This window comes from Mesocricetus auratus, unplaced genomic scaffold (assembly GCF_017639785.1).
Source record: "Mesocricetus auratus isolate SY011 unplaced genomic scaffold, BCM_Maur_2.0 Super-Scaffold_100025, whole genome shotgun sequence".
Classification (NCBI taxonomy): domain Eukaryota; kingdom Metazoa; phylum Chordata; class Mammalia; order Rodentia; family Cricetidae; genus Mesocricetus; species Mesocricetus auratus.
The window spans coordinates 790309-813317 of record NW_024429206.1 but is presented as its reverse complement, the minus strand read 5'-3'; the positions used below and the strand labels follow the sequence as shown (position 1 = coordinate 813317).

General features: G+C 56.5%; 4 protein-coding genes across 5 annotated transcripts; 1 reads left to right on the top strand and 3 right to left on the bottom strand.

Annotated features, from left to right (window-relative positions):
* The first annotated feature begins 363 nt into the window (after nt 1–363).
* On the top strand, nt 364–1952 carry Ctxn1 (cortexin 1). Its single transcript, XM_013124610.3, has 2 exons — nt 364–530; nt 934–1952. The coding sequence occupies exon 2, from the start codon at nt 954–956 to the stop codon at nt 1200–1202; it is 249 nt and encodes an 82-aa protein (XP_012980064.1). The 5' UTR covers nt 364–530; nt 934–953; the 3' UTR covers nt 1203–1952.
* Nucleotides 1953–3513: 1561 nt separating this feature from the next.
* On the bottom strand, nt 3514–7212 carry Snapc2 (small nuclear RNA activating complex polypeptide 2). The gene is made up of 5 exons (XM_005085287.4): nt 6798–7212; nt 5397–5516; nt 5179–5247; nt 4358–4727; nt 3514–4261 (listed from the first exon to the last, which is right to left on the bottom strand). The coding sequence occupies exons 1-5, from the start codon at nt 6978–6980 to the stop codon at nt 3936–3938; spliced, it is 1068 nt and encodes a 355-aa protein (XP_005085344.1). The 5' UTR covers nt 6981–7212; the 3' UTR covers nt 3514–3935.
* A 587-nt stretch (nt 7213–7799) lies between these two features.
* On the bottom strand, nt 7800–12241 carry Tgfbr3l (transforming growth factor beta receptor 3 like). Its single transcript, XM_013124646.3, has 6 exons — nt 11910–12241; nt 10551–11077; nt 9925–10039; nt 9674–9832; nt 9381–9452; nt 7800–8967 (listed from the first exon to the last, which is right to left on the bottom strand). Exons 1-5 carry the CDS (start codon nt 11977–11979, stop codon nt 9388–9390), a joined length of 936 nt encoding a protein of 311 aa, XP_012980100.2. The 5' UTR covers nt 11980–12241; the 3' UTR covers nt 7800–8967; nt 9381–9387.
* A 124-nt stretch (nt 12242–12365) lies between these two features.
* Nucleotides 12366–22022, bottom strand: Map2k7 (mitogen-activated protein kinase kinase 7). 2 transcript variants are annotated; one of them, XM_005085285.4, is made up of 12 exons: nt 21823–22022; nt 20103–20150; nt 16863–17004; nt 16692–16758; nt 16462–16575; nt 16248–16367; nt 15965–16072; nt 15697–15876; nt 15533–15613; nt 15306–15448; nt 14706–14751; nt 12366–14599 (listed from the first exon to the last, which is right to left on the bottom strand). In XM_005085285.4, exons 1-12 carry the CDS (start codon nt 21944–21946, stop codon nt 14465–14467), a joined length of 1308 nt encoding a protein of 435 aa, XP_005085342.1. In that variant the 5' UTR covers nt 21947–22022; the 3' UTR covers nt 12366–14464. The 2 variants fall into 2 exon arrangements, with proteins under 2 accessions (XP_005085342.1, XP_005085343.1); XM_005085286.4 differs by lacking the exon at nt 20103–20150 and having other exon boundaries at nt 21823–22021.
* Between the last annotated feature and the right edge of the window lie 987 nt (nt 22023–23009).

Sequence of the window (23009 nt, the reverse complement as noted above, 5' to 3'; positions counted from 1 at the left end):
CCTGAGACTGAGCGGCATAAACACTAGTGGGCGGTGCCTGAGAGCTTCGGAGTCCTCCTAAAACAGAGACTGGGATGAGGGGTCGGCCGGGAAGAATAGAGAAACAGATACGGAGGTCAGGGTGAGGCTTCCGTGGTGGGGGCTAGCAACTACCCACACCCTGCTGAGGTCCTGGGTGCTCTGGGAGCTGGAGCTGGGCCTGTCTCTGCAAGCACTAGTGGTGGGAAGGTCCCATCTACTGATAGGCAGGCCGGGGCGGGGTCACAAGCCCAGGCACTGCTCCCAGCACATCCTCCACCCCTCGCGGCCCCGCCCCCGTCGCCATGGGAACAGCCGCGGCGGCCCGGCTGGCGCGCGTCTCTCCTTCCTCCCTCGGTCTCCACCGCTCCAGGGGCGGGTGGGGTGGGCTGAGCCGGGGCTGCCACAGCCTCCGCCACTACAGCCGCCACCCTGGGAGGACCAGAGCAGAGCAGCGCACGAGTCCCGGGAGAGAGGGACTGTGGGGCGGCCGTCCCCGTCTAGGACCAAGGGTGAGGGGGGGCGCGCTGTGGCTGGGGAGGCGGCGACGGGTGGGGGGAGGGGGTCTTGAGCCGCGGAGAACAAAGGGAGCGGGGTGGGGACCAGTTTAAACCGTGCGGCTCGGGTCCCTGGCCCAGCGCGTTCGCACCTGTTGTGCGCGGGCTGGGTAGATCTGAGTAGCCCTGTCCTGGCTCTCAGCGACCCCACCTGCACGCACCGCTAGAGTTGGGTCCCGCGTGGCTGTGGCGGTGGAGCACACAGGCTGGGCATGGGCGTAGCCCGAGACGACAGCACGGACAGGGACGGTATTGCGAGATACTGCAAAGGGGCGACTACAGAAGGGGTGGATGGAAGTGCAGGGAGGGCGTAGCCTCATCCCCGTGGACCCCGGGGTGGGCACCCCTCTCTTCGCAGGGCACGCGGCGATGTGAGCTATGAACGCGGCGTGGACACTGTCACCGGAGCCGCTGCCGCCATCGACGGGGCCCCCGGTGGGCGCAGGCCTGGACGTCGAGCAACGCACGGTGTTCGCCTTCGTGCTCTGTCTACTCGTGGTGTTGGTTCTGTTGATGGTGCGCTGTGTGCGCATACTGCTAGACCCCTATAGCCGCATGCCCGCCTCGTCCTGGACCGACCACAAGGAGGCGCTCGAACGAGGGCAGTTCGACTATGCGTTGGTGTGAGGGGGCACCCAGTCCCGGGCTGGTCCTCTGAGAGATCCCAAGAGGGCCGGCCCGGTGGAGGAATGCCACTAGCCTGGACTGCACTCAGTATTGTGCCCCAGATGCCCTAGCCCGGAGTTGAAGGCGTCCAGAGAAATCCAGTCCTTATCCCGTTAGCCACCCATCTCCCTTCCTGGCCGGGCCAGAACCCCACCTGGTGCCTTTATCTGTCCTGTCCCCTTCTCTCTGCACACTTATCCTCACCGCTGATCCCTCAGCTCTGTATACCTTAGTGGGCACCCCGCATCACTAATCATCCCGCACCAACCTCAGCCTTCCCCAGCTACCAGGCATGAGTGTTACATCCTTTCTTGGGAGTGCGGACTCCTTCATCCCCTTCTTTCCCTTGTGATCGTTGCCAATTTCAATGCCCTCCTTGAGTTCTGGCCCTGGCAAGCAGGCTGTCTTCGGCTCCCTATGGACGCTGCCTACCTACAATGCATGGTACAGCCTGCCCCAGAGGCAGACCCTGAAGCCCCACCATGGTTGCTGCTGTGTCGAGAATGTCTGGCACGTCATGTGCAGGAGGAGTACAAGCGGGCTCACCCGCTTCAGCCCCAGCCCCAGCCCAGGTTAGAGTGCCTTTCCTCGGCCTCCCGGCTCCCAACTCCCCCATGTCCCCGGGCCCCTCCCTTGCCTTTTCACTCCTCCCTGCTTCTGAACGATGGAGGTGATAATAAAAGCTATTATTGAGCGCTTACTGCATGCCAAGCAGAGTGAGTTAGCTGGTCCTGTTCTTAGCCTGTTTGCTTCTGGGAATTTGTGAGAATGAGCCAAGCCCCTGTTAGAATCCCCATCCTACAGGCCAGGGGACTGAAGTCCAAGCTGCTAGACTGACTGACTTGCCTCAGGCCATTGATGTGGAATTAGAATCCAGATCTGCTGTCTGATCCTGCAAATACCCAATTTCAAACATAGCCTTTCAGCAGCTTGGGGGGAGGGAGGCTAACGGTTATCTCCATCCCCCTAGCTCACGGCATAGTTGAGACACCCCACACACATGCACTCTTTTCCCCTTGACCCAGGGAACCTCTGGGGAATCTGGGGACTCTGGGGAGCTAGAATGGAGTGCCTTCAGGAAGCCTGGAGGTTGCTTTCCATAAACCAACTTGCATCCCCCCAACTCCTGAGCCTGATCCCTCCTGTCCCCACCATCAAGTGTGTCTCAGAACCTGTGGGTTTGGCTGTGACCATGGAGTGGGTTGGCTAGGCTCCATAGTCTGCCTGGGAGAGGTGTTGTGAGCCTCAAGGAGCGAGCCGTGTGCAGTGTGTGTGGGGAGAATTGAGCCTTTCTATAAAAGGAAAGCCATGCGAAGGCACAGCTCAGGGAACAGAAATTTTACTCACTCTGAGACAACTTGTTAGGCGTGGGGGAGGGAGCTGTCATGGGAGGGCGCCTAGTTCCCGAGAGGCCTAGTTCCCCAGGCCTGTCCTTTGTACTGTGGGAAGCCCAACAGCACAAAGGGAAGTGTGGGGTCTTGGGGTTCAACAATGACTCTAGCCACTCCCCCAGCTCTAACCCACACCATCCTAACGCTCCTCCAGGTCTGCCTCCCTCCTCCATTTATTTATTTCTTTTTTTTTTTTTTTTTTTTTTTTTGGTTTTTCGAGACAGGGTTTCTCTGTATTGTTTTTGGAGGCTGTCCTGGAACTCGCTCGGTAGACCAGGCTGGCCTCGAACTCACAGAGATCCACTTGCCTCTGCCTCCCGAGTGCTGGGATTAAAGGCGTGCGCCACCAACGCCCGGCTCCTCCATTTATTTCTAAGGGGAGCTGAGGCTCCATTCCCTTCCCCCTCCACCCTCTGCGAGTCCCCCAGAGGAATCCACCTTTCCTCCCTGGAACATAGCTTTGCTCTGAAATCTTGTCCCTAACACCTGTCCCACATGCGACCAGCCCAGCTTTCCTCTTCCACCCATTTCTCAGAGCCACCTCCACAGTCACCAAGGAGCTCCTTATGGCCAAACTAAGGTCACTCTAAGTAACAGCTTTTTAAATGATTATACACTTGTGTGCTCGGTATGGGTGTACGTGCTGTAGTGTGCATTCACACGACTTTGAGGAATTGTTTTCTTCACCTTTACATGAGTTCAAGGAATTAATCTCAGGTTGCCAGGCTGCACACTAAGCACTTAACCCTTGGAGCTATTTCACCGCCCAGGCACCAGCTTTTGCTAGGGATGGCACACTCGTCCTTGGCGTCTTGCTCCAGCTCCCAAACTGTCATTTCAGAGCCCCCACTCCCATCTTTGTCACAAGGAAAAGAGCGTAGTTAGCTACTTAGATGATAGCTTTATTGAGAGTTACAGGACACCCCAGAAAAGGGTGGAGGGAAAGGTACAGTGGTCAGTTAGGTAAGGGAATCTAAATGCAAGCCCAGCTTGAGGAGGGCAGATACTTGAAGCAGATGATGCTGTCGTGGTACCCACAGCAGAGCACAAGGCCCAGCTGGGTTAGGGAAGCCAGCCCCACCTGTCTGTCCAGGAATTCTGCCTGTGTGTGCAGATCCCCTGTCTCCACTCATTAGAGCCCTACTTCCCGTTCTGAGGCTGCTGCTGTAGGAAGCATCTGAAGATGTAGCCGGTGGCTGGACACCATGTCAGGGACTTCCACAATCATCCTCCTGGCCACCCGGTACAATGGTGCTGGACTGAAGTTCCAGGAAGAAGTCAGCATATCTGGTTTCCATATTCCTCACCTCGAAGGGGTGGGCACCTGGCCCAATAGCTCTAGGGGTACCAGGAATGGGTTCAGTGGGCAAGTCCCAACTGCTTGCCAGGCCGGCCTCTGTTCCATGCGCTCAGAGGCTTGAGGACTGGCTTGGTCAGGCTCCTCTGGCCCCTTGGAGGCAGTCCCTCTGTCTTCACTCCCAGGCCTGGAGCTCTTCCCAGCAGGGAGAGAAGTCTGGGGGGCCATCAGCTGAGCATATGTTTTTGTCATATGTTCCACCAGGGCTGTGCAAGGCAGGTGGGCCAGCTCCTTTGGAAGTGACATGAGCAGGTCAAGGACCACAGCTGACTCTGACAGAAGGAAAGGGCAAGAATGAGGGGACAAGGTTTGACCCTATGCCCCAACCACCCTCCACTGGAGCCCCTCTCCTCCCCAACTCCTCTTACCAGCTGCTGAGAGCTCAGGGCCATGGCCATTTCTGGAGGAGAAGGACAGGTATTTGTAGATCTTCTCGAAGTCCACAGCCAAATCTCTCTCTGCAGAGGGGCCAGCCGGGGACTTGGTTGGGGTATCAGAGACAGTGACCTCAGAGGCAAGGCCCAAGGTGTCAGGGTTGGAGTCAGAGGGCTTAGGGACAGGGATGGAGGCCTCAGGAGTGAACTCAGTGGTCATAGGGGCGGGCCCGCCTTCAAGGTCAGGGTCCCTCTGCCCTCCTTGGGTACCCAAGAACGGCAGTGGCTTTCCACAGGCCTTCGTGGGCTTGGCCGGGGTGGAGTGCAGGAGGCTGACGGGTTCTGCAGCAGCAATGGTGAGCACCTGATGGGGAGGGGAGCGGAAGGGAAGGGAAGGGAAGGGAAGGGAAGGGAAGGGAAGGGAAGGGAAGGGAAGGGAAGGGGGAAGTCTGTCACCTTCCACACTGCCCTGCTAGGCCTACAATAAGTCCTGTAGCTCTACCCACTTACCAAACCCTCCTTGCCATTCTGAAGGCGACACATACAAGAGATGGCCTTAGACACATGACTCAAGTGTCGCTGCCTTGCTGGGGTCGTTGGTTTGGCAGCAGCAAAGGCCCAGGACCCTCATCTACATTTCCCCCTACTTTTCTTTTTGGGTACTGGCAGGGGAGGCAGGGAACTCAGCTGGTGAGTCTCTTTCCTTCAGATTTAGAGATTCTATACACCACCACTGCCTGACTAAACCCACTGGGCCATACCCACCGCTGTCCTGTAACAGATACCCTTGACCTGCTGAGGGCCGGCGGGTGTACCTGGGAGAAAGCTGCAGTCAGGGCTCCCTCCAGTGGGCCTGTCAGTTTCTCAGCAAGATCCATCCATACCTGGGTGAAGCCCAGGCGCACGGTCAGTCTGGAGACCCGTCCCCAGGGACCTCCCAGGCTTTGCCCTTCCTGGAATCCCTCTGACCAGGTTATCCTCCCTCCTTCAAGGGCCAGCCCTAGGCAGCCCGCACTTTAGCCACCTGCCTCACCTCTATGGGGGCTGGGAGCTGCGCTTCTTGACGCCTTAGACCGTCTGTGCCTCCTGGGTGCACCTTCCGAATGGCCTCACGAACCACTCGACCTTTGAGCTGCTGGATAAATCGGCAGATCTGGACAAGGAGGACAAGCTTTCTCTGAGCTCAGAAATGCAGGCAAAAGCAAAGTCTACTGCCTTGTTTGTTTCAGGGACTGCCACTGCTCCCTACCCTGGACTAGCCCAATGTTGGGTCTTCCCGAAACTGCCGGGACGAAAGACAAGGCCCCCGTGTGTGACCAGCCACCTAATGTAAATGTAGACGCCGGGCCTATTCTTGCTCCTTGCTGGGGCTATAGTCTGCTCTTCTAATGAGAACTAACCAAAGGTCCTGTCCGACTTCACCTTCGTTGTTAGGCTGATTTATACAGCACTGGTAGGACTGGTAGAGATAGTACTAACTGCCCTGGAATATGGAGACCGGGCAGCTGTAAGACTCAGTTCTGGGATCCCACGTGCTGGGATTAAAGGCGCATGCCAGCACACACAGCTACCAGCTCCATCCTGAGCCGTTCCCCGCCTCACTTCACCTCCAATCCGCCCTTGATTTCCCCTGGCCACACTCCCTGGAGCCTCACAACTCTCCCCAGCCTCACCCACAAAGGCACTCCACCCACCGCTCACGCCCCACCTCCAGGCTTACCCACTCACATCCCTACTCATGTTCACTTCTTCTCCTTCCTTCCTTCCTTCCTTTTTCTCCATCTCCGAGTAGCCCTGACTATCGTGGAACTCGCTCTGTAGACCAGGCTGAATCGAACTCACAGAGATCCTCCTGCCTCTGCCTCCCAGCGCTATGATTAAAGGTGTGCACCACCAATGCCCAGCAGCTCTACCCCCCTTTCTTTTTTCGACACAGGGTTTCTCTGGAACTAGCTCTTTTAAACCAGGCTGATCTCGAACTCACAGAGATCCTCCTGCCTCTGCCTCCCAGCGCTATGATTAAAGGTGTGCACCACCAATGCCCAGCAGCTCTACCCCCCCTTTCTTTTTTCGACACAGGGTTTCTCTGGAACTAGCTCTTTTAGACCAGGCTGATCTCGAACTCACAGAGATCCTCCTGCCTCTACCTCCTGAGAGCTGGGATTAAAGGCGTGCGCCGCGCCCGGCTCAGCTCCACTTTCTTTGCATACAGACCCACAATCTAGTAGCGTGCCACCCTGGTCCTCCCCCGACCCCAGCTTCACCCTAAGCTTCAGGGTCGCCCCTCCACTGAGCAGTCAGGCCCCTTAGATGTAACCAGGGTCCGCTCCAAAGCGCCACAACGGCCCCGCCACCGAGCTCCACCCACTCGGCCCGCTCCGGCTCTGCCCGGCCCGCACGCTCCCGGTCTCTGCCCCCAGCCCCGGGGTCCCACCTCGGCCTCGCTGCGGCCCCGCAGCTCTTTGGCCAGCTCCGCGGCGTCTGGCTCCGGCTGGTCCCGCCGAGCCTGGAGCAGTCTCAGTAGATGCCGCATCTCGCGGGGGCTCCAAGCTGTGGGGCCGGTAGTCTCACCTACATAGCGGGCGGGCACCTTCCGACTTCGCTGCGGTGGCTTCATACCGCAACTCAGTCGCTGTCTCTCCTGGAGGGCGGAGCTACGGTGGCTGCGAAGTTCTGAAAAAGCACTACGCGGAAGGCGTAGCAAATGGGGGCGTGGCTCGCGTTTGTCAGCTGAAGCAATGGCTCTGGAGGGGAGACCGAGGATGGCGAGGGATCCCCGAGGTTTTGTTGTGGTTTTTCTTTCGAGGCAAGGGTTTCTCTGTGTAGTCCTGTCTGTCCTGGAACTCACTCTGTAGACCGAGCTCGACTCGAACTCACAGATATCCTCCTGCCTCTAAATCCTGAGTGCTGGGATTAAAGGCGTGCGCCACCACCGCCCAGCGGAATCCCCGAGTTTTATCTGCGCTTTATATCACTCATGAACTGAAGCCAAAGCTTTAGACCCTATATTCCTGAGCCAACTCATGAAACATAAACTATGTGCTTTTCTTTTCACCTCATTCCGGGCGTTGGTGGCGCACACCTTTAATCCCAGCACTCGGGAGGCAGAGGCAGGTGGATCTCTGTGAACTCGAGGCCAGCCTGCTCTACAGAGCGAGTTCCAGGGCAGCCTCCAAAACAATACAGAGATGTGGGGACATCAGACCTTGGGCAGAGACCCACTTCCCCATCAGCCTGGGAGTAGGCAGCTGTAAGACAAAGTTTACTAAAAACATGTTTACTAAAAATAATACAATGCCTGGGGCAATAAGTTCCTGAAAAGGGCTGGCCCACGGGAACCCCCTCTTCAGACCCACCCGCCTCCACCTCTGGTGTCAGGGTATATAATAACGAGCCAAAATAGGAATAAAAGAGAGCCTTCTTGAGGAGCCTTTGGGTCTCTGTGTTGTCGATCCCTGACACCCTCCGCACATTCTCGGACACAGGCTGCGAAGCGGGCGTGGCACAGAGAAACCCTGCCTCAAAAAACAAACAACAGTGGGTTTGTCATGTGCGATGCAGGGTCTCTCCCTGTAGCCCTGGTGGGCTGGATCTCAATATGTAGACCAGGCTGGCCTCAAACTCACAGAGGTCTTCCAGAATGCTGGATTTAAAGACATACGCACCCACACCCGGCCCACTTGCAGTTCTCACAGATGACACTACTTTGGTTCCCAGCATCGATCAATTATAGCTCCAAGGGATCCGATATCCTCTTCTGACCTCTCCAAGCACAGTCATGCATATCATACACATACATACATGCAGGCAAAACACTCACACAGAAATCTCAACAAACAAAACAACCCTGGCTTGCCAGGAGTGGTGACTACTAATCTCAGCATTTGGGAAGCGGACACAAGAAGACCATTGAGTTCCAGGTTAGCCTGGGCTACATGGTGAGAGCCTAGCTTGAAAGAAACACAGTTCCGGGTTATGGGGGTCCATATCCCTGGAGACTTTGACAAAGGTGGTTTGGTATTGCTGAGCCTCGATTTCCTCATGGGTAAGCTAACCCTGGACGTCCATTGTTGCACAGAGGAGGGGCGTTTGAGTAGGAGGGAGTCAAGAGGCACATGGAGACCTGAATGAAGGCGGGGCCCGGGGGAGAGCAAAGGTCTGACTTGGTGAAGAGTGAAGGAGCTGGTGTTGCAATGGGGGAAGGAAGCAGGACTTAATTTAAACTTACGGTGGCCAAGTTGGGTGTCATTTTCTGTTCCAGGCAAATGGCCCCTGACTCTCCCTGGGTATATGTGTTCATGGGGGCTGGAGTTGCACTCCTCCGATCTAAGTCTATCCCAGCCACAAATCTCCCCCAAGCTTTAGTCCCAAGGCACAGCCTGGAGCTTGCCTTCCCTAACCCCACTCCCACCCCGCCACCCTGTGCTTGGGAGCACATTGACTCCACTAGACGTTAGCAGGCAGCTCATCCGTTTATTTTGAACCAGGGGAGTAGGGATGAGAAGGCGGGGGGGGGCAGGCAGGAGAGATGGGCAGGAGTCCTCTCAAAGGGCTCGGAATCCTTGGCTGGGTACATCTCAGGACCTCACTGGGTTGCGCCAACTCTAGAGGGGGGGGGTGGCAGAGGCTCAGCCTGGGAGAGCACTACTCAGGTCACAACATTTTCCCAGCAGGTGTTGGCTTCCTCCCTCAGTCTATGCACCGGTGTGAGACTAAGTAAGAACTGGTGTCTAAATCCCTACGTCTGCTCAAGTCTTAAGGACCCTCTTTCTTTACTGCTGGTGACCCCATTCCTCAAATTCTATTTCCAGCTCCATCTCTGGCAAGTTACTTAACCTCATAAATTGCCTCGTTTTTTAAAAATCTCTACTGAACATTATAAAAGCAGTCACCTGAAGGCTGTCCAAAAGATTAAATGAATACACAAACTACTTGGAGCCCAGTGAGTCAACGCTTTGAAGGATCCACCACCTCCTTCTTCTAGCTCTTGTTCCAGATCTTTGCACCCGGTACTTACCTGCCTGCTATGGACTCTGGAGCTGGGGGCCGCTGGGCGAAGCTCTAGGAGGTTGGCCTGGGGTCGGAGGTGCTGAAAGAAGCAGCTGGCTAGAATAGGGGTTGTCTGTGCACTGCGCCAGGGTAAGCGCGCCCCCTAGTGGGAGCTGCTGCACTGTACTAGCCCTGAGGGCCAGATCCAAGAAAGTTCAGTGTTGTGGGGGCGCTGCGGGGTGGTGGTGGTGGGGTAGGGGCGATAAGCTGTCTGGACCTATGGAAATAGGAGTGGGGTTCTGGCGGGGCAGAAGTCGGTACCTGAGTGCGCGCAGACGAGACCGAGCCCAGCGGCTAGCGCAGCACCCAGCACGAATGCCGCCAACACCAACGCCACCACTGGTGCCGGCTCCAGAGCTGCAGTGACTGGAGCGGGCGGTTCCGGACCCAGGGCCCTGCCCGGGAGGCTCTTGGACGGCCCTATGGGGATGTGGGATGTGTGCAAGGCTGAGACCAGGCCATGGACCTAGTTGCATTTCCCTCCCGGGTTCCAGGGCCTCTTGCGAGCTTACTAGGGGGCGGACGAGGTACTGTGACTACGATGGGCTGAGTCAGCGTGTGCAGATGGTTGCTGTCGGTACCAAGGCTCTCACCGCTGCCCGCGCATGCCTCATCCTGAGGCAGACACTGGGTTGGGAGGGGAGATACCAGACATCAGGGCCGTGGTGATTCTGGGATGGTCCCCCAGAGCTCCTAAAATGGACTTACTTAAACTTCCATGTTTCTACTAGAGGCAGGAGGTCACCACAGGACTCCTGTGCCCAACCCCTAACAGAGACGTGGTTTCAGCCCTAGGACACCCCATATGCCAGCCTCTCGTCCCAAGTGAGGCACGCAAAGCAGGTGCGCAGAGATTTGGACGTGTCACGGTTATCTGCATCCAATCTTACAGCCCTAAAAGAACTTCAGATTCCCACCCGAGGAACCCAGAACCCAAGGCTGTGCATTTCCTGTCTCCCGGGGAGTACTTGTGCAGGGAGATCCACGAAGGGTAGCTCTGTACCCAGTACCCTTCCTAAGAGGAACCGAGATCTTAAAACACTCTGCCTCCCAGGTCCATAAGCTGCTGGGGAGGCTTATGACTAGCTACAGAGAATCTTCCGCGCGTGCTCAGGCTACTGCTTCTGCAAGCGCGCACCTGCGAAGGCGCTGGTGGGGTCAGAGGCGTTGGTGTCTGGCGGACAGCTCGGTGGCTTCGACGGCGGCAGCGACTCATCTGGCATTGCAAGAACTGCACTGAGGCGTTGAATACTGGGCGCAGGCGGAAGCTGAAGCGTGTGGGGCGAGCAGCATCCGGGTGTGGAGGTGGTGAGAAGCTGACAGAGCTGTCAGCGGGGCAGCCCCCACGTAGAAGCACCAGAGCAGGCCCCAGGGCCGGGCGTGAGGAAGGCGTTACTGAGCAGCGATGCAAGGCCAGGTCCCATCTCCGTGAAGGACGGGCCAGGGCCGCCTGAGGGACCAAGGCACCATCAAGGTCGACCGGTCCCCATTTATTCCCACCCACCCACGGTGTTTCAGGCAGCCGCACCTGCACAAACACAAGGCTGTCGGCCGGAACCTCCAGTGGCCCAGTGCGGCGAGGGAATGAGTCCTCTGTGTCTGATAAATCCAGACTGAAAAGGGGTCTGCGAAGCCAGGGGCCAGGTGCCCCAGGGAACGGGGGTGCTGAAAGGGAGCAGAGCAAGGAGGGACACATTCCTTCTAGCCGAGGGCCTCTGCCTCTAGCCTCTCTTGGAAAAGGGACGCATGATAGGTGGTCTCTTTTTTAACCAGAGCTCAGCTATGTGCCAAATTCTCTCCAAGTTACTACCATATACCCGCTAGTGACATCACTGTCTAGTAGTCAAAACCCGCACAAAGCTGTGTTCCTTCCTTTTCCGACCTCCTTTGCCACCCGCAGACTAGCAAGGGGGTCAGGGGATACACGGAGCCTGTGATGGTGTTCAGTTGGGCAAAATCAAATCAGGGTTCTCTGCCTGGTCCAGGTTGCTCTAAGTCTTAGTCTAAGAGATGCGTTATGACCCACTGACCACTAAGGAGAGGTAGGTGCTGACATCCGCTGTGCTCAGGAGAGCACCCTCCCTAGAAGGCAAGTGGAATGGGAATTTCGGTTCAATAGAGATCCAAGGCCCCAGATAAACGGAGGACAGCTCCAACAGGTGATGGTGGACAGTCTCTTCCTTTGTGCTCACCCAGGCCTGCACTTATGTGCACTAACAGGCTCTATACAGGTCAGTGACTGCCATCAAGTGGCAGTTGGTTGGGTTTTTTTTTTTCTCAAGAATGACTTGCACACCTGGCCCCAATCTCACAACCCCTGCCATCGCCTGGTTGAGAACTTTGAGGAAACTGGCAGAGTGGCTAGCTTGGGAGAAAGACAAGGGGACGGACTCCCCCCCCCCCACCACACACACACTCAGGTGCAAAACTAAGCTGAGAAAGAACGATAGGGAAGTGGGACATGTTGCCCCCGCCCCCTGTGCCAGCTTCTACATACCAAGTGGTGCATTGAGCACACTGGCTGTCCCAGGGAGCAGAGCCAGGAGCAGGAGTATAGTGCCCACCATGGTGGCCTGTCCAGGTTGGAGTGCTCCAGACCAGCAGCAGGCACCTGGTTGGGCTGTCCTCAGCCCTGTGGGTAGGTGTGGGTAGGCAGCCCTGGCCTTGGAGCGTCTGCCACTCAGGGAAGCAGGGAGCAGGAGCGGGGGCGGAGGATGCAGGCGCTGACATTAGAGCGCATGCTCAAGGCCTGCATGGATACGGGCTTTCTTATGTGCTGAGATTCCTAGGGCAAGGGGACCCCTCACAAGGTGGCATGACACCCTAAGTCACTCTAAACACCTCCTGTTCCGCTCCCAGCTGTGTCTCATGAATGCAGTGTTTACCCACACACTAAAAGCCTCCTCCCAGCCCCTTCCCGAGTCTATAATTCTATCAGGCTTAGGACACCATATTCAGAAGAAAAGGGAAGGGTTTTATTCTCAAGCATCTAAGGATTTACAAACAAGGGTACTTTGTTTTAAAAAGGGAGAGAGCAACACTGGTGGCCTGAGGAGGAGTCCATGGGCCAGAGGGTAGGACCAGGCCACTCCAGGTCCTTACCTGCCTGACACCCACTCTGCCTGGGCCAGAGGGATGGCTGGTGACAGAGGGAAGGATTTGGGAGAGGTGGGGAAGTGGGAGACTCCCCCAGGCTCCCATTTAACACTGGAGGGGGGTGGACACAGACAGAGACAGACAGACAACAGACAGACAGACAGACAGAGACACGCACAGAAAATAAAGTTAAATAAAAATAAAACCATGTGGCCCAGTCTTGGGCCTGTGCTGGCACGGGAACCAGCCAAGTGACCTAACTACCCATGGAGGCTGCCCATGCTGGTGGCTAGCCTCAGAATGGTAAAGGTGGGGGCCAGGCTTGTTACTGTACCCCTACTTCACTCCACCTCCCCAACATAGGGAGTAAGGAGGGGGCCCTGCCCCAGGCATAGAAGATGACCTCTATTGCAATTTAAACATGCGCATTGTGTGAGTATGATGAAGATGAGTCAACAGGATAGTTAAGAGCCACAGTGTCACCTAAGCCTACAGTTGCATCAGCTACATCCAGCAAAGTTTCTCAGCTTTGGTGCTGGGTTTTGTTTGTGGTCTTAAAGTATGTTTTGCTTTGTTCTGTTCTATTGTTCTCTTGTCCACTTGATTTGCATGCATCACCAACAAAAAAGAAACATACCCACCCTATCCTGGCTATTGCAGGACAATGGGACAGACACCTGGCCCAGTCCAGGCCACAAGGTGGGTTGGAGCTGGCCAGCTCTGGGTGAGCTAAGGGACGCTCAGGGGCACAATGGGAGTAAGTCACTTCACATACCAATACCCTGGCCTTCCTCGCTCGCACTCAAGCCATCCTGTCTCTGACACACGTGCTCGGACCTCCACATCTACTCCCGTGATTCCCAATCCCTGACTTCTTCGGAACCCCTCCTTCTGCCCCTCAGCCTCACTCCTGCCACGATTCCCTCCAGCCCCTCCCTCCTACCTGCTATTCTCTACTGCACCCCTCAGACACCTTTCCGGAAGGCCATCTGTGTGGCCGAGGCCCCTTGGTCTCCCTCGGTACCACCTGAGCTCTTTTACTCAGCCCCAAGCTGTAACCAGTCCCCAGTCCCATGTGAGGATCCCCCAACTGAGCCTGGTCTCTCCAGGCCAGAGCTGACAAAGAGCAGCAGCAAGCAGTCCAACCCCGCAATGCCTGAGGGCAATGGAGAGGAGGGGGCCCACCACAAGCAGCTAAACATTACTTTGGTAAAAGTTTCTGAAGGTACCGACACACCCCATGAGGACAAGCCCCCCCCCACACCCCACCAAGTACAATAAAATACAATAAACTCCAAAAAGGACCCCCTGAGATCAAAGAGAGAGACAGACAGACACAGAGACAGCAACCCATTTGGCTGCAGTCGCAATGCCCACAAAGCTATCCTGGGGCAAGGACTTGAGGAGGCCTGGGTGGACCTGGGGCTTCCACTGAGGGGTAGGAGTGGCTGGGCCCAGGCTTAGGCTAGGAGAGAGGAGGCTGGGAGGGAGACAGGAAACCAGAAAGGGACAAAGGAAGGAAGGGAGGGGGGAGGGAAAGATGGAGAGCAAGCATGTGTGAGAGACAGTGGAGAGACAGACACTAGGAGTGTGGGGAAAGGGACAGGGGCTTTCTCTCTGCCCCTAGGGGTCACCCCAGCCCAGAGGTTCTGATTGAATAAATAGCGAGTCTGCTCATGGCCTGCTGTCTTCTGTTCACAGTGTCTGTCGGGGTGGGGTGGGGTTCGCATAGCTGGCTGACCCCAGAGTGGGAAGAATTAGGGACCAGCATGCCCATCCGTCCACCGCTGGTGGGTAGGGAGTCAGAGGTGGATGGGTACCCCTACTTTCTGTCCTCAGCCCTCGGCAGCCGTCCAGGTCCCAGGTCCCCTGATGGGCAGCTGGATTGGCCAGGTGGGAAAGGGGGGCCTGTGGCCATGCCCCTGGGCCCCTGTGGGGCTGGCCGCTGCCATGAGGCTACCTGAAGAAGGGCAGGTGGTGTTGGCTTAGGACTCCACTAGTCCTTGGAGACTCGGTCTTTGCCATGACGTCCTTGAACCAGGATGCCACATCCACCTCGAGTGTCTCATAGTGCTTGATGAAGCTGTGTTCCTGTAGGCCCAAGAGTTAGCTTAGGATGAGGGGTCAGTCCTCCGGGTCCGGTAACTGAGGCCGGGAGGACTTCACATGTGGCGGGGATTGGGGGCTAGGTACTCACAAGTAGCTTATTATACTTTGGTCTCTTCCTGTGATCTTTAGTAAGGCTGGATGAAGAGTGGGAAGAAAAGAGAAATGAAAGTCAGGGAGGGAAGAGAAATGAGAATCAGGGAGGTGGAGCCTGGCCGTGCCAGGATGCGCACCTGTGCTCAGGCCCTCCCCAGTGATAAAGGGGTCTTCCACATCAGCCAGAAGCAGCTGCTCACAGCCAGGCTCCACCAGGCTGGGGATCCACAAAGTCTCCTGGCTCAGGGTAGCATGGTGAAGACCCAGCTGGGGAGTTGGAACCAGAATACGAGGCTCATACCAGAGGAAGTTAAGACTCAGCCGTGGCCTTCCTGCATAACCTCCCTGGCAAAGCCCTAGGGTTACCATGCCAGTCACCCACAGGGCCAGCTGTCCCCTCAGGCCAGGTCCAAACCCAGAAAGTGATTCCTAAGGCTTTAGCATTAGGTTCTGTCGACAGTCTCTAGCCACAAGCTATCTGTGACTGCCTACCTCATCCCTTCCCCTTTCCCCAGCAGCACGAGGACACCTGACATTCCAGAACATCCCGAGTAGAGGAGGAGGAGAAAGGACAGGCAGAGTGGGGGGTGCTCACCAGTCTTTCACGAATGACTGGAAGTCCCCTGAGAAGCCCATGTGACCAGGCAGGAGTGGGGGCTCTTCCTGTAGGACTTTAGTGAGGACCTCAAAGTCTGTCTTGCAGTTCTTGTAGGGAAACTGTCCCGTTGCCAGCTCCACCTGGGAGGTGACAGGCATTGCTGGAGCAGCAGGTAAGAGATCCCTGCCCTCCCACCAAGTCCCCATACAGGAGCCCCAACACACCAATGATATGCCCAGGCTCCACACATCGGCTCGGATGTCATAGTCAGGCTTGGTGGGGTCTGGTGGGTCAATGCGCTCAGGCTGCAGGGAGGAAGAGGAGAATATACCTTAAAGGCAGGGCCAGCCCCGCCAACCCCCTTGTCAGACCCAGCGGGCCCACTTACAGCCATGTAGGCGGCACAGCCAGCACTCCGCGTTTTGGCCTTAGAGTCAACAAGGCGGCCACTGATGCCGAAGTCGCAGAGCTTGATCTGGCCCCGTTCATCTAGCAGGATGTTGGAGGGTTTGACATCACGATGGATGACACCATGCTTCTCCTTCAGATAGTACAGCGCTTTCACAATCTGTGGGACAGACAGACAGGGTCCTGTCACGGTGGGACAGAACCTAGAGGCACCCCCTAGTCACACGAGCCCACACTTAGGCACTCACTGCCACAGTCATCTTGCCCAAGATCCGCTCTGGAATGGGGCCCTGCATTCGCTTCTTCAGCTTCTCGGCACACGTGCCCATGAGCTCCATGGCAATGAAGACATCTGTCTGTAGAGGGAGGTGGCACACAGGGCTTGGGGCAGCCATGCTTTCCTCCCCACCCTAGCCACACTCTGGTACCTGGGGACATGGAGGACCCTATGGGACAGAAGGATGCCCTGAGACCTCTGGGCATGGAGGACCCTATGGGGCAGAAGGCTTGGCCTCTCAGGCAGGTGCTCACATTGGTGATGAAGGTGCCAAAGCACTGAACAATGTAGGGGCAGTCGTGGCTCTTGAGGACCACGTCCAGGTCCATCAGGATGCGCTTATTCTCCTCCTTGTTCCCCGAGCGCCGCATTTGCTGCAAGGAGGGACAGCCAGGAGGGGAGCTTCAAGTGCTGGGCAGGCTGCAAGGGCATAGGATACATCCTGGAACTGGGGTGTGGAAGGCTCACCTTGACAGCAATGATGTGGCCTGTCTTCCGGAAGCGCATCTTCCACACCTGACCACAGGTACCGCTGCCCATCTCGCCCAGGTTCTCCAAGTCATTGATTTCTGCCTGATAACGCTGGGTGGAGAGCAAGGCAGCTGGAGGGTCCCCAGAGCCTCTGCTCCTGTCACCCACCACCTCTAGCCTGCCTGGGTCCTGTCACAGCCCCCAGGGTGCCTATGGGGAAGTAGTACCTGGCCCCCGATGGTCAGGTACCCTGTCTGCTTCATGATCTCCTGCAGCTTCTGGTCAATCTCCATGCTGAAGGACAAAACACGAGCTGGTCAGAAGGGCCCCACAGATGCCACCGCCTCCCTGGAATCACAACAAGGAGGACCCAGTGTGGCCCTGCTCCACCAGCTTACCTCTCCATACTGCGGGGTGTGAACAAGGTTGGTGGGAGCCCCAGCATGTGGCGGGGCCGGGTGGGGGGCGTAGGGTGCTGTGGGGAGCTCTCTGAGGATGGTGAGCGGCTGCCCCCATCGTTGGCCAGTGGGAGCTGCAGGGCTGGCGGGTTAAAAACCAGGGGCATGAAAAGAGTTAGCATTTAGCTGGTCAAAAGGGGTCAGGGTTCTCATCTTCTCCTCTCTCGTGTCCCTTTGGCCAGGCTGGCTGGCACAGCCCCCTGATCTGCTGGATTGGGTCTCCTTCCCCACCCCCTGGGACATCTCCAGGGTACCACCTCTACCCCTCTGATCTGAAAAGAGATGGGATGGGATGGTGGGAGAGGGGTGTTTCAGAGGCTGAGGGCTTGTCCTGAAGTACATACTGCAGAGAAATGGGGGGACTCTCTGCCAGAAATCTCCGCCCCAGTGCCAGGAAGCAGGCCCGGGGCAACAGTGCTCACATGGGAACCACATGAGGACAGAATGCCCACCAGGACCGGCTTGGAACCTGGTCCAGCCAACACTGCATTGCGGACAAACAAGAGCCAACAGCTAAGGGACTCTGGTTTCAGACTGTCTTGCCCAGATTCTACTCCTAGGTCAGGCAGGGCCACCTTCTAGCCAGCTGGCTCATCTGTACATCTCCCAGCCAGGCCTGCAGAACTGGGGTCAAGGGATCAGGAACAGAACCCCAGGCTAAGCCTGAGCTCTTGGGAAGAGGAACTGATAGGATCTAGATGGCAAAGCTCTTCCAGGGGCTAGCTGGGCTGGGCAGGGGGAAGATGCTGGGCCAGGAAGGGGAGCTTGGTACGTCCCAATGGCCTGCATGCGGACAGCTCGGGCATGCTACAGGCAGGCGGCGGGCAGGCAGCAGGCACCCCAGGATGGGCGGGCAGTGTTAGGATGTGGGGACGGACGGACAGGAGAAACACAGAAAAAGAGCCAAGACTTGGGATGCAGCTGCCCAGAGGTGCTGCACAGACAGCCAGAGAGAATATGAGACATTAAGAGTAGGTTCCTTGAAGAGCCAGGAGTCTCTCTCGCCTAGTGGCAGGGGCTGTGAGACCCCTGTGGCTTCTGGAAGTATCTGCCCTCCATCAACCTTTCACACTTCAGGGGGTCCCAGTGCCCTGGAAGGATTATAGTTAGCTCAGCTCAGGACATCAGCAAAAAGCATCCTTCAAACATGACTTCCCAGGTGGCCTAGAGCCTGCCATTTTTTTTTTTTTTTTTTTGGTTTTTCGAGACAGGGTTTCTCTGTATTGTTTTGGAGCCTGCCTGGAACTTGCTCAGTAGCCCAGGCTGGCCTCTAACTCACAGAGATCCGACTGTCTCTGCCTCCTGAGAGCTGGGATTAAAGGCGTGTGTCACCAACACCCGGCAACTTTCAGTAACATAAAGTGGCTGGCCACCACTTTTTTTTTTTAGTTTTTTTTTTTCTTTCTTCTTTTGTTTTTCAAGACAGGGTTTCTCTGTGTAACAGCTGTCTTGGAGCTCACTTGGTAAACCAGGCTGGTCTTGAACTCACAGAGATCTGGCTACCTCTGCCTCTCAAGTGTTATATTAAAGGCCTGCCTTTTTTTTTCCCCCTTTGGCTTTTTTGAGACAGGGTTTTTCTGTGGCTTTGGAGGCTGTCCTGGAACTTGCTGTTGTAGTACAGGCTGGCCTCAAACTCACAGAGATCCTCCTGCCTCTGCCTCCCTAGTGCTGAAATTAAAGGCTTGCGCCACCAACGTCCAGCTAGGCCTGCCACTTTCTAACACACTTCTCCACACTCTTAACTTTACTACACCTCCTTTTCCCACAACCAACCTAATGGCTTTTGGTGACTTGGACCCAGTGATTAATCGGCAGAGACAAATGGGCTTTAACTGCTGACATTCAGGTCCTTTCTAGCCCTGGAGGTTGGGAACCCAGTTGCACCAAACTCTAGGAACTGTGCACAGATCATCTCCATGGGTACCTGTGGCCTTCTTTATCTGACACATCAGCTCTCCGAGGTGAGGACCATACCTCTGCCCTCTCCATACCCTAGCAGTCCCCTTACCCACACAGGCCACCAAGGCCTCTTGAGCTGCTCAGACCCGTGGAAAAGACCGCTGGCCCCACTCTCTGAAGCATGGATCTGATGGGGCTGGAGTGGCAAAGGGAGAGAAATATACACAGGCTCAGAGAACAGAGGTTAGAGGGGCTTTCAAGCCACATGGCAGGCCTGGAGAGTACAGAAAGAGTAAGACCATGAGGGAGGAAGAAGTGAGGATGAATGAATGAGAGACAGTATGACAGATTATGGGGACACATGCTCACTATTCAGACTACCAACCTAACATGCACAAACTCACGTGCACATACATGTAAACCAAAAGCATCTCACTCACACACGCACACACACACACACACACACACACACACACACACACACACACACACAATGGGAGCAGGGCCAGCCCTCTATCCTTCTACACACAAACATCCATGCATACACACAAGCTAGGAACACACTACCACCAACAGTCAGCTCTCCTCGTATCTGCCAATACAGGTGTTCTTCCTCTTATACGCACGAGACACTGCACACCTAGAAACCAGCATACCTGAACTGCCCAGCATGGGGTCCTTGTATATGTGTGTTGGGGGGCAGCCCTGCCTCCCCCAACCTCCCGGGACACTTTTGTTCAAATCCTGTATCTTCCACAGGCTTTCCCTGGGCATCCCTGTGCAGAGTTCTTCATCCTACCAGACTACTCTGCAGGATCAGGAATTTGCTCGGTGTCTAGCGATGGACCCCTTATTGCAGCATCAGGCCCACAGGACAGGGGCTTGGTCTGTTTTACTTGCTGCTATGTTCCTAGCCCTGAGAGTGGACACACAGTACGCAGTAACGACACTCATTCACACCACAGCTGACACAACTGAATAGGACAGTGTGCCTGCCTGTCTCACACACAAGCACCTTCGCAGACTCCCACTTATTAGGGGAGCCCATTTCGTCCTCTGAGGGTTCCACGCTGAGCCAAAGAAGGAATGGGAAGGCTAGAGGGCACAGAGAAAGTGCGGCTGGGCCAGACTCCCACTGCTGTGGTGACGTGACGGGGGAGGAGGTAAGAACGAAGAGACAGCACACACTCAGCATGAGGGGGGATGGACAGCGCTCTGCAGCAGGGGCAGCGGTTAGGTCAGTGAGCGGACAGCAAGCAGCAATGATAAAAAGGCTGGTACCTGCTCGCTGGGACGGGGCAGGAGCAGGGCTTAGAGTGATCACAATAACTGGATGGGGAAAGGAAGAAAAAAAACACCACGATAAATCACAACAGAAATAACTGATTTGTCCAACAGAAAAAGAAATCAAATCATAATGAAGAGGGGGAGGCGCAAGGCACCAAACTGCAGAGATGGTAGAAACCGACAGAGATGGGAGGGTGGAGGAAGGCATGGAGTCGACAGACACAGACACCTGCAGGGGCTCCTTGGGGCCTGCCAGCCACCGGCCTTACCAGGTCTCACTGTTCTAGGGGCAGACACCTCTTAGGGTGCCCAGAACCGCATACCCTGTCTCATCCACACTGGGGCTGGGAAAGATGGCTCTGCAGAGTCCGGCAGGGGCCCTCCAAGGCTTGGCCTGGCTTCTAGTCCCAGGCAGAAGCCAGGGAAAAGCATCCCCACCTCTGGGTATCTCCAGGCCCTGGAAGAAACGCCCCAGGGAGGAAAACTGGCAGACTCAGGCCAGAAGAGGAAGGGCTGGGGGAAGATCAGGCTGTGAAAGTTACCAAGAGACCAGTGAGTGGACAGACGCCTGAGCTATAGGAGTTACCGGGGTGACCCACAGACAACTGTAATAGTCTACGCCACAGATTTTATCACAGGGAGTATAAAGGAGGCATTCTGGGGGACCAAGAGGGATACAGAAAGGGTGTGCAAGGCACTGATGGCAGGGTTGGTGAGGAGGGAGAAAAATCAAATCCCTTCCACAGAGAAAACTTGGGGACTGGGGTATCTGGGATACAACAAGGACACTAACTGTGACAAGCCAGGTGCGCATATAGGAAGAAAGGGGAACAGCTGTCCGTACAGGACCATATGTCAGGGAGGCAGGCCCCGAGAAGGAAGAGGCAGAAGGGAGGTGTGTGTCTGCTGAGTGGGACCAGATACATTCACACTGACCACAGGTGTCTGCAGGGCTGGCGGTCAGTCACTAGGGCCCAGGAGACAAATGCTGCCAGGCTGAGTGATGGCCATGTGTCTCCTGAGGGCCAGACATACTCAGACAGCAACCCTGAGGTCTGGGGTCTGGGGTGCCCCTGTATGAAGGAGGCAGGCAGCTGGGCCCAATGACAAGGCCCTTCCAGGTTTAGGAGAAGGAGCCATCAGATGTGACCACAGAAGCCAAACGGAAACACCGCTATTCAAAAACTAATTAGATGCAAATGAGGGCTAAGTGACCTAAGTGGGCAGACGGGTAAGCGCGCGCGCGCGCGTGTGTGTGTGTGTGTGTGTGTGTGTGGACTGTCTGCTAGGGAAGGGGAGCTCTTGACAATCACAGAAACAGCAGGAGGGAAACCACCGGGTCAAAAGAGATTAACTGTTTGTAGGGTTGAAAGACTTGGCTGTGTTCTCAGGAGCTTCGGGTCTGGAAGCCTGCTAGGTGCAGGTGACGAAGCACTGGGGGCGGTCCACCGGGTGAGGGGACTCGGCCGCTAAGCTCCAGGTCCCAGTGATGTGAACCCCAGGGTCTCGGTGTGTGAGGGGAGGAAGTCGCCCTGGAGGCTGCCCACCCGACTCCCAGGTCACCGTGACCCTCTCTCTGCAAGCTGACAGCGGTAGGGAGCAGAGGGGAGGAGAGCTAGCGCCCCGGAAGCGGGGGCGGGATCTGCCTGGTGGGCGGGGCCTGCCCCAGCGCGCCCCGCCCCGCCCGCCCCCTCCCCCACGCCGCCGAGCTTACTGGGCCTGGGCCGCTGGGGGCTGATATCCAGGTTGAGGTCGATCCTCCTCCGGGCCTCCCGGTTCTCCTGCTTCAGCTTGGCTTCCAGGCGGGACAGCTTTTGCTCCAGGGAGGACGCCGCCATCTTCCCCGCCGCCGCTCGCCGCCAGGCCGCCCGTCAGCCCGGGGAAGACAAACACCGCACTGCGCCTGCGCTCCAATGACCCCGCCGAGCCTCCGTCCTGCCCTGCCCAGCCCAGCCCAGCGCGTGCCCGCCCTGCCCCGCGTGGTTAGCGCCGCGCGTGCGCACTGTATCCCAGTAGGGAGCTGACGCCACCTAGAGTTCCAGGCTGGCAGTGTGCATTGTCGCCACCCACCGCTACCTCCCGCCGTGCGCATGCGTGAACTTCCCAGCTTTTTGAGCGAGAGGCGCAATTCGAAAACCACGGTTTTTCTTTTCTTTTCTTTCTCCTTCTCTCTTTGTAAAGCGGAAGGCGGGCAGGAGGGCCTCATACATGCAGAAGGGGAGACCTGCCACGCGCGCGCCTTCTACTGCGCACGCTCACGGCTGCTCCCGGATTCCTCTTCACGCCGCACCTCCGTTAACTTCGTGCGAGCTCTTGGCCCTCCCTGGCATCCGCGTTCACAGAGCAACCCTCCTCATCTTGCTCAGCCCTTCATTAGGACCTGTTATGCTTAATTGCGACCCGACCTTCCACTGTCAACGTGGAGTCGCCTCCTCACCATAGTGAGGCACCCGTGGGAATCCCTTTCCATTTCAACCCGTAGAGCAAGGCCTGACAGGAGGAGAGGGAATCCAGAGCTGGCGATTCCTGAACTCGGTTAAGGCCAGACTTCCTGGCCGTGCCTACTTGGGACCTTGAGACGCCCCATCCCCATCTCTTCGCCCTCAGCTGGGGTTAGATGCCTCTGCCGAGGGTGCTTCTTGCCAGGCTTAAAGAGTTAAGTCGTGTAAAAAGGTGTTAGGATATCTTTCTGTAAATCTGGGTCGCTAAGGAGCAGTTTGCCTCTAGGTCTTTCCGGGGGCCAGGAAGAGGCTTGCATTGTACAGGGACATTCATTCAGCAAGTGACCATACCCAGGAGGCTAGGCTGTGCCACAACTCTGAAAGCAGCAGTGAGCACTTTGGGATGGCCCTTTAAAGGCTTACTCTCTGGTAATGACCTCCAAGTGGAGCAGAAACAAGC